This window comes from Rhea americana, unplaced genomic scaffold (assembly GCF_003343005.1).
Source record: "Rhea americana isolate MKP2758 unplaced genomic scaffold, rheAme1 scaffold_91, whole genome shotgun sequence".
Taxonomy (NCBI): Eukaryota; Metazoa; Chordata; class Aves; order Rheiformes; family Rheidae; genus Rhea; species Rhea americana.
In genome coordinates, this window is record NW_028187100.1 from 3,139,820 (window position 1) to 3,157,245 (window position 17,426).

General features: G+C 38.7%; 1 protein-coding gene across 1 annotated transcript in view; it reads left to right on the forward strand.

The window, feature by feature from the left end:
- Nucleotides 1-11,005: 11,005 nt before the first annotated feature.
- NUP50 (nucleoporin 50) overlaps nucleotides 11,006-17,426 on the forward strand; it is a 17,630-nt gene continuing 11,209 nt past the window's right edge. Inside the window, exons 1-3 of the mRNA XM_085324402.1 lie at nucleotides 11,006-11,185; nucleotides 14,145-14,223; nucleotides 15,426-15,509. Of these exons, the coding sequence (XP_085180528.1) occupies nucleotides 14,155-14,223; nucleotides 15,426-15,509 (153 nt within the window). The 5' untranslated portion in view covers nucleotides 11,006-11,185; nucleotides 14,145-14,154. The remainder of the gene's footprint in view (nucleotides 11,186-14,144; nucleotides 14,224-15,425; nucleotides 15,510-17,426) is intronic.

Below are 17,426 nucleotides of genomic sequence, written 5' to 3' on the forward strand. Positions count from 1 at the left end.
TTGACATTAAGACACATAAATTTAGGTGTCTTCATGCAGGTGATTATACATGCACTTTGTCTCTGGGCTTGCATACAATCAGTGGAGATACAGTCAGTATGTCCAGCAGTGTCTAGAAGGCTATTGAACTTACCAGCCAACTGGTTATTAACGTCATCATACATAGGAGATCCAGACGTAATACAACTGGCCCTCTGTGAGCTAGGATTCACCAGGAATCTCACTCTTCCTATGGAAAGAGAGCTAGTAGCCAGGATCAGTACTGCAGAGGATGAAAGAGTTGAAGAAGAAAAGAGGTTGTCAGACTGCCTGGTGACTGCTAAAGGTTTGGAGTTCTGGGAAATACAGATACAGCTCTGCCAAAGGTGCTTACAAGAAGTGCAGGACTGATAACTTTGAGTCCCATCAGTTGTCCAAATGCTGATACGTCCCTAAGTTCTCTATACAGAGCTTCAACAATTTAGAGAAGTATCTAAACACAACAAGGCAACCCAACAGTGTAATCAATAAAAGACTGAAGATTAGGAAGAATTAGAAAATTTATTGAATGTACAAAAAGCCATGTACCAGAATAATTTGGCCATAGGGTTTTAGGAGGTCAGCATGCTACCTTAAGGACTACTGAAGGTAAAGGAAGTTAGGAAAAAAAATGGCTAAGGAAAAGCAAGGCTATATACCAGACAAATTATATTGCATGAATAAATTTGATCCTGAAAGATTTTCATGGGGAAACTGACTAACCAAAGGAATTGCTGCCTTTCTCCCTCCCCACAGTTTTGTAAGTATATTCAATAGGCATCCAGCATCCTGAAAGCAAGGCAAAACTTACTCAAAAATACCAACTGCAAAGTATTTCAGGTTTCTGGAAGTTTGGCCATACATGATAGCTAGGATATTTTTATTTACTTAGAAACCTAGACTTGATTTAGCAGGTCTTTATCTAAATGAATATACAGAGTCTCTCTGAGTTTGTTGAATGGTAAGTTGACTCTTACTTTACAAACATCTCTAGAAGTTTTGTGGTTAAGAATGAGGACATATCAAAAGGCATACAAATAAAGGYCCATAATAAAAATGTGCATCTGCCTTGCTGCCTGCTAGGTTATCCAGAATTCTCCATGCACAGTGGCTTGAGCTTTTTGGCTCAGAAATGGCAACAAATATTGCCTGGTAAATGAGGTTTTCTGTTGATTTTACCCCACCTTCCTTCAGCTAGTAGCACATGGAATTCAATTTTTTAACATTGACTATAGGTTTAGGATAACAACTTTTATATTTCCATCTGAGAAGATGGAAAGTAAAAACAACAATAAAAAAGATCCCACATAAACATTCTAACCATCTGAACACTGAAATGCAGAAATAATACTTCTTTCCTGCTAGGTTCTTAAAACTTGCCCATATTCTCACTGTGGGTAGAATTAGGCTCTGTATTTGTATTTTTACAAACTATTCATCATATTCAGATATTAACATAATTTGATATTCATAAGGAATAGTTTTCTATAAATATGGAAAACGTTAACGAACCTGATTGTTCCCTAGAACTTTATAGAGATGCAGTCAAAAATATGGCATCTGTTTGTAAAATGAGAAAAAGCTTACATGTGAAAAAATAGCTCAAGTAATTAGTATTTTTTTTTAATTAAGACAGTTACTGCTGCAAAGATCTGCAAACCTGGTACAAAACAATCTTTTGTTTGAAGCCTAGTAGAGCAGAATTTACATTAGAGTCACAGAACGAGAAAAATTGACAGTGTTGACCTATTTTGCAGCTGAGGCTGAACAGAAGAGTGCTGTAAGCATTCTTCGATTGCTAAGATACGTTACTCTGCCAAAATAATTCACTCTTTCATAAAATATTTCACCTTAATACTGGTGTGTTTGTAAATGTTAATTAGGGCTAATGACCCCACTTTGAAGTAAGCAATTACTATTACAATGATGATAGAGTTCTAACAGTGTACAGAAGAATCTTGAAAATGGCAGCAAAGAAATCTCTTTGAGAACAAAGATGGGCTTTCCACAGGCATTTTTCTAACTGAGGTAGTAGATGCCAAACTGAATAGACAGGCCCCTGACTTTGAATGTTAACTTTGAACCGGTCAATTGTGTCTTCTTTGGACAAATCCATTATATAGAATTAAGATATTGTATATTATATGATGAATATTTTAGTGAAATTGCCCTCCCCACCAAAACAGAGTGCAATCAAAAATTTCCTTTTGAAAAATCCCTAGTTTTTAAAATAATAGTTAAAACACGTACAAGAATAAATGGGAGCATTTAATTTCAGTTTGGACAAAGCTTATCAGCTGGTCCATGGCTGTTTCTATTCTTTGCCTCTGTTTTCAAAAAATAACAAAAATGTTTTTAGTTAATACGAAATTTTAATTTTTAGAATCTTTTAGGGAAGGAAATGTAATAGCAAACAAACAAAACTCAGTAATTCACATAGCTCCACTATTAAATACTGACCCTCTTTAAGATGTTGTAGTTTTTTCTCTCCAGGGAAAGAGGTGTTGTGTCTTCCAGAGCACTTTGATGCAGTGAAGAAAATGCCTTCGGCATTACSCTTTAGAAACCTATGTCGTGTGCTAGTGAGCCTACACGGCCATCTTTGGTACTTACAATAGCAGTGCAGAYGGACATAACAAATTAGAAATAGTTTATAGCAGAGACAGTGATATTAGGAGACTGAAGGATGGACAGTTGTGCTTTTTCCCTCCAAGAGTATTGTGAAAGCTAAGTTCTCATGTATGCTGTTCCCTGCAGCTCTGTTTTGTACAAAGGTCTTCCTCGCTGGGGAGGACAAGCTGTTTTTAAGACACCTTAGTTTTAGCAGAATTGCAATTAAAAAGCCTATTTGAAAACACCAGAAAAAAGGCCTAAGTTTATATAAATTAACAGGTAACCAAGATTAAGAAMCGGAGTCAACACATAGACCACATAGTATCTTACTCATACTGATAGAAAAGGTTTGGATATACATCTGTAGGTACACTTTATGTTAAACATAAACATTTTAATAATAATTGTATTTCACTCCCATTCTTTTTATCAGCTTTTAATTATCTAAATAAGACAGTATTTTAAAATGCAGCTTTTATAGCAGAACTCTCACAAGCCCCTTGACTTTGCAATTGTGATTATTTAGTAGTAGTACGGACTCCATTTCATTACTACCCATACTCTTCCTCACCAAGGACCAAGAGACAACACAGTACCTTGACAGCCTAATTAAGAGATTGGTGTTGACATTTTAGCAAATCCACTTCATTTCTGAGACATACTCCTTTAATTCCCCCTTCATCATTTTGAGGCCAGAAAGAAACAGCCAAGAAAACAAAGCTATTTTATAGACAAATACGTTGAGGTACTCAGAGGTTAAACAGWTATCAAGTAAACACAGCAAAATAGAGACAATGACAATGAGAAAACCTGTAATGACACTATAACCCTGGCTCAACAATGGGCATATTTGCCTGCCATCAGCACTGTAGAAATATGAAGCCTGTAGTCATTAGCTTGCATTACATATTTTCTAATAATCAGTCTTCTGCACAGTGTGTATCAGGAGTCCTTATATAGCATAACAGATCCATTGCCAATTAAAATACTTAAAGGAATTCTTGAGAAAACCTTCCAGGCAGCAATGTCCAAACATACAAACATAAGAAATAGAAAGAGAAAATGCCTAAAATCCTATTGAGTGTCTCTGGAAAGCTCCTTATTGAAAGAATATTTCATAAATTGACTTTTTCTCAAGTACTATGTCTGCTTTAGTCACAACAAATGACAGTTGACAGGTAAAGCACTTTAAACAAATCAAGCTTCTGCAATAATAGGTGTAAGAAGTAGAGAAAACATGTATGTATCTGTCATACTAAAAAAGTATTTAAAAATAAATCAAGATTTTTTTTTCTTTTCCCATTTATTAAATTTCAGCATGATAGCCGTATTGGACTTCTCGGCTTTTGTCAGTAAACTACACTCAAAATGTCTTGCCTCTGTAAATACAGATGACCTATCAAAACCTCATACCTTCAACTGACCTGGCATGGCGGCTCATGCAATCATGTGGGCAGTGACCTTTTCAGCTTAAATAAAATGTGTCTTGCAAGGGCAGCACTGGATTAGTCTTTCAATTCCTCTTTATGTGTTCTCTGCCCCCTGCTGAGACAAAATTATAATCTTTATTTTCAGTGTTCAGGCTGAAGACAGAGTTGGAGGCAAACCGTTATGTCTGGATGATTTTTTTCTTGTCTTAGAAAAGCATTTCTGAAGGGCATTATTTTTGCTGTTGGAACAAGATACTATTTAGCATTTTCCAGAAGGTGACCTGAGCCACTACCATTTCTACTGAAAACTGGCTCACACTTTCGTAAAGTTATAGAGTAGCTGCCATCCAGAGGCTTGGATTCAGTCTGGCTCAACAAAGAGCTCAGAGCTCAACTGCAAACCTTGGTGTGAAACCCTATTTCTCCAGAGGCATTGGTGTTTTAATTGGATCCAGCTTGAATATTTGTCGAACTAACTCTCTGGAGAAAGTTTCCTGTACCACTATGACCATATTTGCCCATGCATGGCTTTTGATTATTTAGTTCAAACATCTTGCAGGCCATATTTTCTCCTGTGCCAAAATCTGTGAAGGGCGTGTTATAGTCCCTCAAGTCTCTGCTGTGTGGACACCAGTCAAGGGGTTGCTCTCACTTGCGCCAGCTGGCAGGGAGCCCTGGTGGGCCAGCTGTTGGCTAAAGCTGGCTGCAGTGCAGGCCCTCTCCTGCTTTTCAGTCCGTGAGAGGCTTGTGCCAGCTTCTACCKGCCAGAGTGTGATCAGGTGGCCAGATGCAATCTCTGCCTGAACACACTGGGTTGCTCCCGGGGAGCTATGCTGGAGGKTGAGTCTGATTTTAAACTGTTGCAGTAATGAAAAGGAAAAATTTCTGAAGTTTTTCTAACAGGGTAATTTCTAACAGGACTGCAGGAAAAATATATAGATTTTATGAATTGCAAATGTCAGTGTTCCCTGATGTTAATTCAGCTCCCTAAGCCGAGGGAAAAGTATTTTCATTTACTGCATTTTCGTTTCCCATGTTGGAAAGTAATCAGAATCATTACATAACTACAAAACAGGAGTGATCTATGTCTWATATTCAACCAGGGTGATACTGATATTTTTCACTGTACTGCTACGAATCTTGGGCCGGTTCTACAAACTGATAAACAGATGTGTGTTTCCACCAAAATCAAGGAGGCTCTATTTATTACATCAAGGTTTGCAAGGTCTCCGAGATACTTACTTCTCTGTCAAAGGTACATTTTTTCTTGAATCCAGTCTACTCATAGTAAGTTTTAAAAGGATTATAGCACAGACCTGTAAGACGACATAAAAGCTGTGATCAGACTTCATAAGTATATTTATTTTGGTTCTTTACTTCCCAAAGGACGTGTATAAACAAATTAATTCTAGACCCTAAAGGGATACTATCAGTACCAGTGGTTTAAAAAAAGGCTCAAGTAATTAAGCTTTTATGTTTTTTAACTTTTACTTAAAAGCTTTTACTTAAAACACTACACACATGTATATATGGTTTACAATGAGGTTTAACTACAGCAGTTATTTTAGCAGACAGTCATCTGGATAYGGTGGACTACAAATACAGGAGTACAAATTAATAGTATTGTACAAATACAATACTACAATACAAATTCATTTCAGTTCTGGGTCTCTTAAAGTAAAACCATGCCTTTAGAGACCCCTACTGAATTTAAGACTGCTCAAGTGTGTCAGCACTGCAGAATCGAGACCTAAATTTAATGCTATTATATTCAGTGAGAACTGCACTACACTTTAGGCTGTAATATTTCGAGACCTTGTACAAAGCACTCTAGGAAGAAAATAGGATATAACTTCATGTACTGTAGTGACAGAAAAGCTAAACAAAGCAAAGATGACTCAATTAACACTAAAAGTTAGTGAGAAATATGTAGCTTTATGTTTTTATGCTCACACTGTACTACAAGGTGAGTATCTAAACTAAGCACAAGGTATTTATAAATTAAAGTTTAAAAGCTACTAAAGACATTCAGGCACTATCTCTGTCAGTTGTTAAATGTATTTGCAGTTGGGACCCAGCAACAAACCACCCAACATCATCCTGAAAACTTAGTCAGAAACTTGCAGGAACAGAAAAATCTATATTTATACAACTGTGGCAAAATACCAGCTTTTTTTCCCCAGTTTACTTCAATTTGAATTTATGCTCCAAGTTCAGAAAAGCTAATTTCAAGCTACAGCATAACCACTTAAGAGAAAAATGGTATCCTGTATAGTTCCATATTAACTKTATTAAAAATCTGCTCTAAAGAGTATGAGTGGCAGGGAACAATGAGTATTAGTTTTTAATGTGAATACTTCTATGTGTATTTATTATGAATACATGAACATTTACATGGTCTGGATTCCAATGTGCTAGGTGCTATACAAATTTACAAGAAAAATAGTGCCTACCCTATGAAGTGCCAAAATGCCTATGAAGTATCAAAACTGGTAACATTTTGTCAAAATGAAGAAGTCCTGTGAGCTTCACTGTCAAATTGTACATGTAAATAAACTATATAGGTCTGTGTCTATGAAAACACTGAATCCAGGATTTTGACAGCATGCATGAAGAGAATGATCAGAAAAACAGGAACAAGTTAGGAAAAAATATAGCAATAAAGCCAATTATGCTTGTATAAATCATATGGGGGTTGTCCTTAGAAACTTGTTAATTAATACRAAAATGCTGTTCCCATGCATTTCTTAACCAGTAGGTTATTTCTGAGTCAGAAAGAAATGTATTTTGCATTAAGTTTGCTCATTTTAAGATTTGCACAGACATTTTGCTTCTGTCAGTTATTGCACCATCATCCACACTGCTTTGTTTTGCTTTGCAACCAGACTGGACTGGAGCTGCACCTGTGCACTCTTCACAGTACCATGAATTATCAAAGAATAATTCAGTACCAAAGAATTATCTTAACATCATAGAAGGATACTGCTGGACAAGATCTCCAGAAATTACAAAGTACAAAACCCTGCCTAAAATATAACTGAAAGATGTCTAACCTGTAATCAAAATTTCTAATGATGAGTATCTACTGACTCTTCCTTGGTAGTATGTTGCAGTACTTAATTCTTGTTATAGAATTTCTAATGCCAACTTTATTTTGCCTGGCTGTAAAAAAGCCTATTATTATGCATCCATCTCTCAGTGGACATGAGGGAAGGTTTATTGCTTTCCTAATAACCTTTTGCATATTGGAAGACTTGTCCTTTCCTTCACAGCTCTTCACTTTTTTACACCAAACTGATAATTATTTTGATTTTGTTGCATTGGTCATCTGTTCTTCACTTTTTTATCATTTTTTCTGATTTTCGTATCCAGAAATTTTACATCCATCTGAAAGCTTGGTGCCCAGATCTGGGAAAAGTGTTTCAGCAGAGGGCTCATAATCATGTGACTGTTCAACAGTAAATTTCCAAGTCTTAAATATATCTCTCCTGTTAAAATATTGTGAAAAAATGCTCGTTGTCTACTATAAATTCCCTGTCCTCTCCCCCGACCTTTTTCTGTAGTATCAGTTAGAAAGTTAGTTGTTCCGTTTGCATAAAATTTGCACTGTTTGTTTTATATCTGAGGTGATACACTTCATTTTCTTTGTGGAATTTATGAAGTTATCTGCTCATTCTTAAAACCTTTTCACCTGCATCACTTAAGTCACTGCCTTCCACAAGGAGACCAGTAAATTTCATTTGAAAAATTATTTCTTTCTAWGTATTCAACACTTACACTGACTGTACTATTTCACTGAGTTGAAACTCTGCTTTTACATTATGTGATGAAATAAAGGTGAGATTATTCTATTTCTACTACAACCATTGTATTATTTAGAGACCTTAAGAGAATACTAAAATAAGAAGTTCTAAAACTCCTTTTTTTCCTAAAACAGTTGAAACTGTCATTTTCAGCATCATCTTTTCAGTCGCTTTCATGTTCATCTTTGAAATCCAACCAAAAATGAGGCTCTGCTGTGTGACACGCACTGCTCAGACACAGAATACTAACCTCAGAAAGTTTAGCAAGCTGTGTCTTTCAGATGGACATTTGGTAGAGAAATGGGGTATAAAACAAAGGAGTATCAAATAGCATAACGATTTTACGTGGAAGGAGRGAACAAAACAAAAGAAAAAATCAGTAGCAAATATATGGAGGGCCTGGCACTGGAAAAGATAAAACGACAGCTGTAGATGGAAACTGGGTTGAAGAGAAGTGAAAGATGAGAAAAAAATCTGACCAAGCTAAGACAGAGCAGATAAAAGTCTAGTCAAAACTGTAGAATTTTCTGAATGCCTAAAGCTCTTTCCTTTTGTTATTTCTGYGGCTGTTTCTGCCTGCAGGAGTCTGAAGGCATACAAGTGCTACACTTGCTGCACTGACCACTTTATTGTCTCTCTTGACAGTTTCATGGCCATCTTTGCATTTTCTAACACAAGTAACCTTCTACCAGTAGCTGGTAAATAGTACAGAGCTCACTTGCATTTAACAGGAACCCTTTTGTTTTGTATTACACTGTGCACCAACATAGTTACTAGAAAATGCACTTTACTTTTAAATAAGTTTTGGACAAAAGAAAAGTTTAAATTCTTTGAGAGGGAAGAGAATGGCCCATTTGACCTAGAAGCTTTGGGGATAATATGGAATATTTCTCCATTTTTATGTAAATATCGTTTGATTAAGGTTATCTACTCACTGTTGTATTGCTATCTACTTGGCTTCAAAGAACTAACTTCCATTTTAAGAAGTATTGGGAGTGATATAAATAACGCAGCCATTAGCAGCTCCCAGCACCTGAAGAGGCCAAATTACAGTTGAAAAGACAGTAAGGACAACCAGAATGAAAAGAGTCTTTTCCTCAAAAGGAAAGAGAGGAAAGCAAGCAGGAAATCATAGCACCAAGTCAGCTTTTAAAAACCACAGAGGAAAAAGCAGCTCACCAAAGGGGAACTCAAGGAGCTTGCCTGCAGAATAAAGCAGCTTTGAAGCTCTTGAGCTAAACAAGCCAGAAAAACAATGCAGAATTCAGGGAGCAACCTCCATGACTTAAGAGAAGCTCAGTGGCACAGATCTGAAAATCTGAAAGGCTTTTGGTGTGATCAGAGGATAGGATCACAGTATTTGTTATTAACAGACTTGCACATTTATTGTTCTACCAAAAGCAAAGAAAATTTGCTTTAGAAATTCTTTGCATTCTCTGCAGTTTAAAGATCGCACCTCTCTTTTTGCAACTATGAAAGGGCAAGCCAGGATGCCCCAAACTCTAGAAAAGGATATCCTTAAACTACAAGGAGCCTGTAGTAGAACAAGTAAAGGTGGGACGTTTGACACAGTAATAAGGATATTTCGGGGATTCTATTTTTAAATTGAAGGCGGGAATTTTGGAAAGGACTTCCACAGAGAATGCGATCAAAGGCTAATGCTTTGAGTATTCCTAGATTTAAGGGRATAGTAAAAACATATGGAGCCGCTAATGGGATCTGAACAGTAATTAGTTGAGTATGACGTTAAAGAAAATTTTAATAGGTCTGTGACCATCCCTTTTTGACAGTGAGATATACTTCAGGAAACATTTTAAATTCAAGGTATTAACACCAGTTTATATCAACATCATGCAATGAGTCACATTTTCGTGGTGTAGCTGAAAAACAGGAAAGTAAAAGGATGAGTTTTACAAAGTCTTCCCTGAAAACTGTTCAATATTTTTAGGTTTTGTAAAGAAGAAAAGCATTAACATATGGAGAAAATAGATCACCTGAATGCTAAAGGTAGATACACAACTGGCAAGTAAGTCTCTGCTTCAGGAATTTCAGGGTCCCAAATATGGTAACAATCAGTTACCTCTATTTCTGCTACTGGACTTTTTGCATTTCCCACCTCCATTTAATGAATTTATATGCTTCAGAAAAGCAAAAAGTCCCCTTTTAGTTCATTTTTTAATGCTAGGTCAAGGTGTTTCTGGCTGCAAACTTCACACCACCAGTCTTGCAGCCAGAGCTCAAGAGCTGCAGCTTTTAGATTAATTTGGATTGCTTTCATTTTGACTGTCACTATTTTAAAATATTATCTTGGCCACAGACGATGCAGAAACGTCTGGGAGGGCTATTTTCAACGTGTAACCACAGCAGAGGAGGTCCTCTCCAGCCGCTTCACACCAGCGTTAATGCCACGGGGAGACAAGCGAGGCAAGGCAGGACAGACAAGGCCGTGCAGGCCCACCAAGCACAACCATTTCCGCGGCCCTGCCCCGTGAGTCAGCTGCAGCCGTACCCGGCTTGCCATGAAGGAGGCGCCCTGCACTCAGCCATGATACCGTTTTATGCAAGGCTTTTTTTCAGTCGCGAACAACGTCTTCTCAGAGCACATGTCCTCATTCCATTCCATTCCATTCCATTCCACTGGATCCGATCCGATACGATCCCCTCCCTTCCCTTCCCTTCCCGTTCCCCCCACGCCCCGCCTTGCCGGGCGGCCCCACACAAGCACCGCCGTACGGGGTAGGGAGGGGCTCTGGCCACGTGATCCCCATTCGAACAGCCGGCGCGAGACGCAGGTCCGTCCGCAGGGAGCATGCGCGGCCGCGCCGGCCGTTGGCCGGCCGAGCGGGAGCAAGCCCGCGCATTGGGCTGCTGCAGCCACGTGACGCGTTCGTTTCAACGGCCGGCGGTGGGCCTGTACCCCGCCTCTCCCTCCCCTTTTGTATTCCTCTGGCCAGCCCCGAGCGCCGGCCGCGGGGCGGGGCGGGGCGCATGCGCGCTGGGGCCGGCCGGAGCGACGGTTACTGACAGTTTCTGTCCTTCTTTTTGAAAAATTTCTTCCCCGTCTTTTTTTGAGGAGGRGCAAGATGGTCTTTGTCGCCGCCTGACTCAGAGTGAGGCGACGCGAGCCCTTGGGTGAGTCGCCGGGAGGCCCGGCCGGGGGAATGGTGAGCGAGCCCGGCCCAGCGCAACCTGCGACGAGACCCCGCCTCCCGCCGCAGCAGCCGCCTCGGCCCCGCCGAGCCGCAGGGATCGCCGCCCGCCAGGCCTGCCCGCCGCTGTCGTCGTCTGCGCGCCAGGGGAGCGAGGGGCTGCTCCGCAGAGGTACGCGCCTCCTTGCCGCCCTGCCTCTCCTCCTCTTCGCTTGCTCTCTGTGCTGCGCCGGCCTCCTCCCCTCCTGCGATCCCGGCTTTTGCCGCGGCGGCCGTTTGCTTTCCTTCCCCTCCCCCCGTTGCGTTTTATATATGCGAGAAAGAGAGGGGAGTCGCTCTTCCTGACTGGTCTCTGTTGCGATTTGAGGAGGGGAGAGAGTGAGGCCCGCGCTTGTGGGATATTGGCGAGGAGCGGCACGAGGCGGCATGTACCGGGCCCCAGGGTTTTCCCGGGTCTCCTCGGGGGGGGTGTTTCCAGGCCGCTCCGCCCCTGACCGCCTGGGTAGGCGCCCTGGGCTTTTCCCTTAACGTGTGGATTCCAACCGGGGGAAACGTGGCCGACAGAATGGAAACAACATTTGGATCGCAAACGGCAGTAGTGCCGTGTTGTTCGTTTGCCTTTTATTTCTCGCGGTTGCGTAGGGCCTGGTTCGCGATTTTTAAGCTCCCAAGCTGTGCTGGGAGCCACGGAATATATTTTGCTGTTCATATGTGCCATGTGTGGAGGGCAAGGGAGGAACTTAAATTGTTATGTTAAACTGCTATTAAGCCTTTGAAAAGGAAGCAGGGGGACTTTGTATATGAAACCAGAAAGAACCTACATTGAAATAGGACAGTTTCTCAGGAAATGAGACATGTGGGTTTGCTACCATGCACCAGTATGACTTCCGGTGCTTTTAGCGTCATGAAGTAAAATAGGTAACACCTCCTGCTTTATAGCAAAAATAAGAGTGAAAARGAGTCTAGGCAGTACTAAATATGTATCTTCTCTCTGCGTGTCTTAAATCTTGAAGTAATGAGAGATTACTGACTTCCATTGCTTAGTTTCAGAGCATTACATTCTAATAGTGCAAGCTTTTTAACTTTATGGTGGGAAAATTATGTTGTGACATGCAAATATTAGAAATAAATCATTTTCTTATAAAGTTACATTAAAATAAGCCTGTATTTACTAGGTGGATCGTGGTAGTTCATCTRTATTTTGTTTGTTAAATAAAAAGATTTGTTTGTTAAAATACTCCCATCTCAACCCATTCATAATATTTCTAGGAAAATGTCGTGAGGGTTGTGCTGTGTCTAAAAAAATAAGATAGAGACATTTGTGTTACTTTTTGTTTCACAGGTTAGAAACCTGTCTAGAACTCTCTTACTACTGTGTTCACATATGTTAGATTCTGTTGTCAGATCCTATTGCAAAAAGCATGTAAACACAAGCGAAGAGCCTGGAGCCCAGGCCAGTTGGTTTACCCCTTTTTTTCTACAAGTGGAGAGCAGGCTTTCTTGTTAATGCAGTGCTTGTAATGCTTCAGTGGCTGTCCTTAGAGTGGTAATTTGATCTTCCTTGGAATCCAATGGAGTCRTTCTGGGTTACAGTCTCAAACACCTTTGAGCTGTGGTTACTGGCAAATAGAACCAATCTTGTCTTTAGTTCCAAGTGCTTGTGTATAGCCATGTGGAAGGCTGCACTGAGGAATCAACCTGACTTGAAAATATTTTTACTTTTCCTCGGGTTAGGTTTAATTAGTCCTCAATCTGCAGAGAATTGTGCAGAGGCATGCTTTGTGCTTTCCTCTGCTTTCAGGGTGGCATGGCCATTTTAAAGTGTTTGCACAGAACAGTCTTTTGTCAAATAATAGACTGTACTTCTAAGAGATCTTATAATTTGGCTTTTAAATGTATCAGACCAAAATTCCTGTATTTGACTTGTGATCTTATGAGAGTATTGTGCAGTTCTATTTAGTGTTCTGTTCAGAAATATTTCATCTGCTAAACAGGATGAGTTTGAAATCAAGTATTATTATCATTTTCAGCTCTGACTGTGAATTAATATTTGTGGAATGTTTTTTCTGACCTGGTCTGAATCATAAATGTGTGAAATTTTGTTTGTTTTTTAGAAATTTTAATTCATGTACTTTTGTAACTTAAGATTTAAATTGCTACAGAAACTACAACTTTTCTCAGAAAAGTTTTCATGGTTATGTCAGATGATGTAGTAATCGTTAGCCAGGTGCTTCTTTCCAYGTAGAATCGGAGAGCAGAGATTATTTGCCAGATTTTTCAGATGCAAAATAATCTAGCTGGGTTCAGTGTTTGTTTTTGTATACAGTTGATGGGCTATACTTTACTAAATTGGAAGTCAGAAGTTAAAAGTACTGTTTTTTTGTTTGTTTTTTTCTCTACATTGCAGAGATAACCAGAAAAATAGTGATTGGTTGTTTTAATTAATTGCCCTAAAATCCATGATAAACTTTGAGTGTCTCGGGGGGGGGGGGGGGAAGTCATTTATTTGTAGTAGAATCTTTCAACTTTTTAATTAGTAATATTCTAGCAATCTTGTTTTTTGAATTAACAGCACTGTTTTCATTCTTACTCAAAGTAAGTTTTCTGTCCAGTTGCTTCAGTGGGTCACCATCATTGTTATTTCTGATGCTACAAAGCAAATTGTTTCTCTTGCAAGACTATTACTGCTTACATAGGTATCCTGAAGCAAGATGAGGTGGGGTATGGAATCTTTAACCAATCATCTTATTTGATTTTTCTTGCAGCCTTTCCTAGTAAGTGGTGATAAGGTGTGGGCTGTGGGACTGAAAGGATTTTTTCTAGCCAGCTTTGCTGCTGAAGAAGACTTATCCTGTAATTGAACTGCATGCTTCAATCGTTGCTTAAATTCAGTATCAAATATGGCTTAAACAGCACAGCTTCCCCAATTTCACGTGCTGTTAATTGTTGTTGCAACACATATTGTTAATGTTGTTAAAAACATTGGTTTACAGCTCTTGTTCCAATTTTGACTTATTTCTGTATGAACTCTGATTTCCATTATTTATTCTGGATAATGCAAGTTAAAGATCACTGTAGCTTTGAATTTGATACAATTGATTCTGTGCTCTTTTGATTATTTTTCCACACAGGTGTGGAAAAATGGCAAAGAGAATTGCAGAAAAAGAACTGACTGACAGAAATTGGGATCAGGAAGATGAGGCTGAGGAGGTAAAATATACTTAGATGCTCCCCCCTCCATTTCCCCCCCCACCCCGAACAAGGTAGTAGGGTAGTTATTCATGTGCTCTTTATCTTGTGGATGAAATCTATAGTAAAACTGATGATACAAGTGTATCAATTAAAGATGGTTTTACATAAATCAGTGCGTTTTTTTAAGAAAAGCTTTCAGTATATGCAAAGCATATGGCAAAGCAGCTCTTAATTATTTAAAATTACATCAACAACTTAGAGGAGAGGAAGTTTACATTTTAAAAGGAAACCCAGACTCATTAGAATGCACAATGCTTTTGAACTCTTCAAATGTGTGATTTCAAATTCTTTTAAAATAATATTTGAGTTCAGAAGGGAAGTGGTTTTGATTCCTTGAGGTAGTTGACTCTAAGGTTCTCTGGCATATAGTCTAGCTATTTTTCTAATAGGTCAGTAATAGTTAATTTAAAAAATATGTTAATTTGGAGTGCTTAGTTGAATGACCTCACACTGCCAGAGGAATTAAGCAAGCAGCGAAATGATATGGTTCTTCTGGTTGTAAAAACAGATTTTYGTGTTTAGCATCTCATATATATTTGTGACTTGTGTTTCATCTCTAAATAAACTCTGCTAGCTTCTGTGCTAGTAAAAATGTTGTATGTTTAGGCCTATAGAAGGCGAGAAACAAAACTGTCCAYACTCTTCTAGAAATGTGAATTTAAGGAAACTTAATTTCCCCATTTATTGTGGGGTAGTAATTGATCTTTAGCTGCCTTTGCTACTATTAAACTGCAGCAGCCCAGGGGAGGTGGATTTTGACCATACATTTCAATGTATCTTCTCCAAACTGAAGCTTGAGGTAACAGTGCAATATCAGCAGATTACTTTCAGTAAAGATTTTTCACAGCTTTGAAAAAAGAAGAATTTCTTAATTAATTTGTCATGATAAAATTGAGATTGCAGTCCGTTTGAAGACAAATTTAATGCAAAACAGGGAAGACAGCTGTGAAATTGTAAAGTTTCAACTAATCATACAAGTACCTGACCAGCTAATCACTCTACTAGAATACAGTATAGCTGCATTTTTTGACCTTTTTCCTTCTTTGTTATGGAGAAGTGTTACTGTTGTGTTCAAAAGCTGATCTCTGCCATCTCTCAGACTGTGCTGACTTTATGTATTCTGAGAATCTCACTAATGATTCTATAACTTGTTTTAAAAGGTGGGAACTTTCTCAGTAGCTAGTGAAGAAGTCTTGAAGAACAGAGCTATTAAAAAAGCAAAGCGCCGAAATGTTGGATCAGAGGTAATTAATCACTAAGCAATGTTGTAGCCTGACTTAGTTGTAAAATATGACCTTTTTTCAAGTTTTTACTTATTTGTGCTTATACCTTATAAATGATAGATCTATACAGTATTAAGGTATATGCCATTAGCCAGCTYTTAAATATAGCAAATTAACTTTCAGTTATTGTTGCTATAGCAAGAATAAGGCTTGAGTAAGAAATGGATAGTACTAGCACTTCTGGGTCAAAGGAGATCTGTGTYCTTTAAAGTATAAATGTGGAATGTTTAGACATAATCTCTTCTACATATTGGGGGGAAAGTAGCATTTGAGTTGCTCTAGCCTCAGTCTTTGTGGAGGCTGAAGCCTGGAAATCAAAAGTTAATTAACTTATCCATACTGAAGGAATGGGGACTGGAGGGATGTCACAAGCGGATGCTAAAAGAAATAAACAAAAGCCACARTACTAAGTTACTCTGAGAATGAAAAAGGTGTTGTCTTTTTTAAAGACTTCTACTACTTTTTCTCCACCCCCACTGAAGTTTAGTCACTTATTCTTTGCAATAACAAAACGAAAATTGAGAGGAAGATGGCCTTTTTTAGAGGTTTACTGTTTGGTGCCCATGTGAAAGCATTAATTGAATTAATCAAATTGTAGTCCTTTGAAAAATCCTGACAGCTGCTTTGTCATAGCTATCTTTATATGAAACATGCCTGCAGAGCATGCATGCATGCCCTGTGTTAGAAACAGGACAGAAAACTTTACCTGTCATCCCCATTGCTTTTGGRTAGGATGGAGCTAAGCACAGTTCAGGGCAGGATAGCTTTTTTTCTGTGCTCTGGATTTTCCTGTTGCTGTCCAAACTATAGAAAGAWTTTTTGCTTATAATAGTTGTAGCCACAGATGTGGTAGATGATGCAGTTCATGAAAAGACTGTATTAGAAAGAAGATTCTGATGAAACTGACTTGGTCATGCAAAAAAACATAAAGTGAATGGAAGGGATTCAGGGGTGGATGGAATGGGAAAAATGGACGTGGCAGAGAAAAGACTAGCTGATGTGAGAAGAAATGAAGTCAGAAGGTAGGGAGGTAGCTATATGAGATCAAAGCTGGAAGAAGAGCTAGGGAGAGCACATTAGAATACCCAGCTAGAAATGAAAAATGGAGGACTATGGAAAACCTAAAGCATGAAAAGAAACAGGAGGAGCCTGTATCTGCACAGCCATTTCCCTTCCGTACGCCAGAATAGAACCCAGAATTGTTGAGTTTTGTGATTTCTTCAGCATCTGAAAACAGACGAAATTCAAAAGCAACTCCTTTTCCTCTGACTCTCCAGTGACAYTGAGAGCCCACTTCAGTAATCAGTACTCATTACCTAGCAAGATATTGTATGTAGTATCTAAAAATGCAGTGCCTGTTTGAGTGTTCATCATGCTAGATGATCAGCTTTTAAAACAGCTAACAAACTATCCTGTGATAGGGTTGTCAGGTTAGAGCTATCAAAACTAGATAATGAAGAGGTTACAGAAACCATAGGTGCTATATTTTAAAATACACTTTCTCTGCTGCTTTCCTAAATCACATTGGGATTTTCTGGCAAGTTGCCTAAAGCAAACTTTATATAGCATACTAAGTATGCTGTTTTGATGAGCAGTTTGAAATGCTGGACTCTAGTTGTCATTGTAAACGCAAAAAGTTTCTGAAAATAAATTTGCAATTATGTATTGCTTCATAATTATTTGGTGAAAACAAAATACTATGAATCTCTAAATAGGTAGTCAAGTACTTCCATTACCTTCAAGAAGTTACGTATCTACTTCCTATRTCTAGTTTGTTAACATACCAGACATCTGAGTCCTTTAAAAATAGTAGCAATATGTGTCATAAGAAAGCTTAGGAGGAAACTAGTAACTGTGTTTACATAGTTTTTTTTTTTT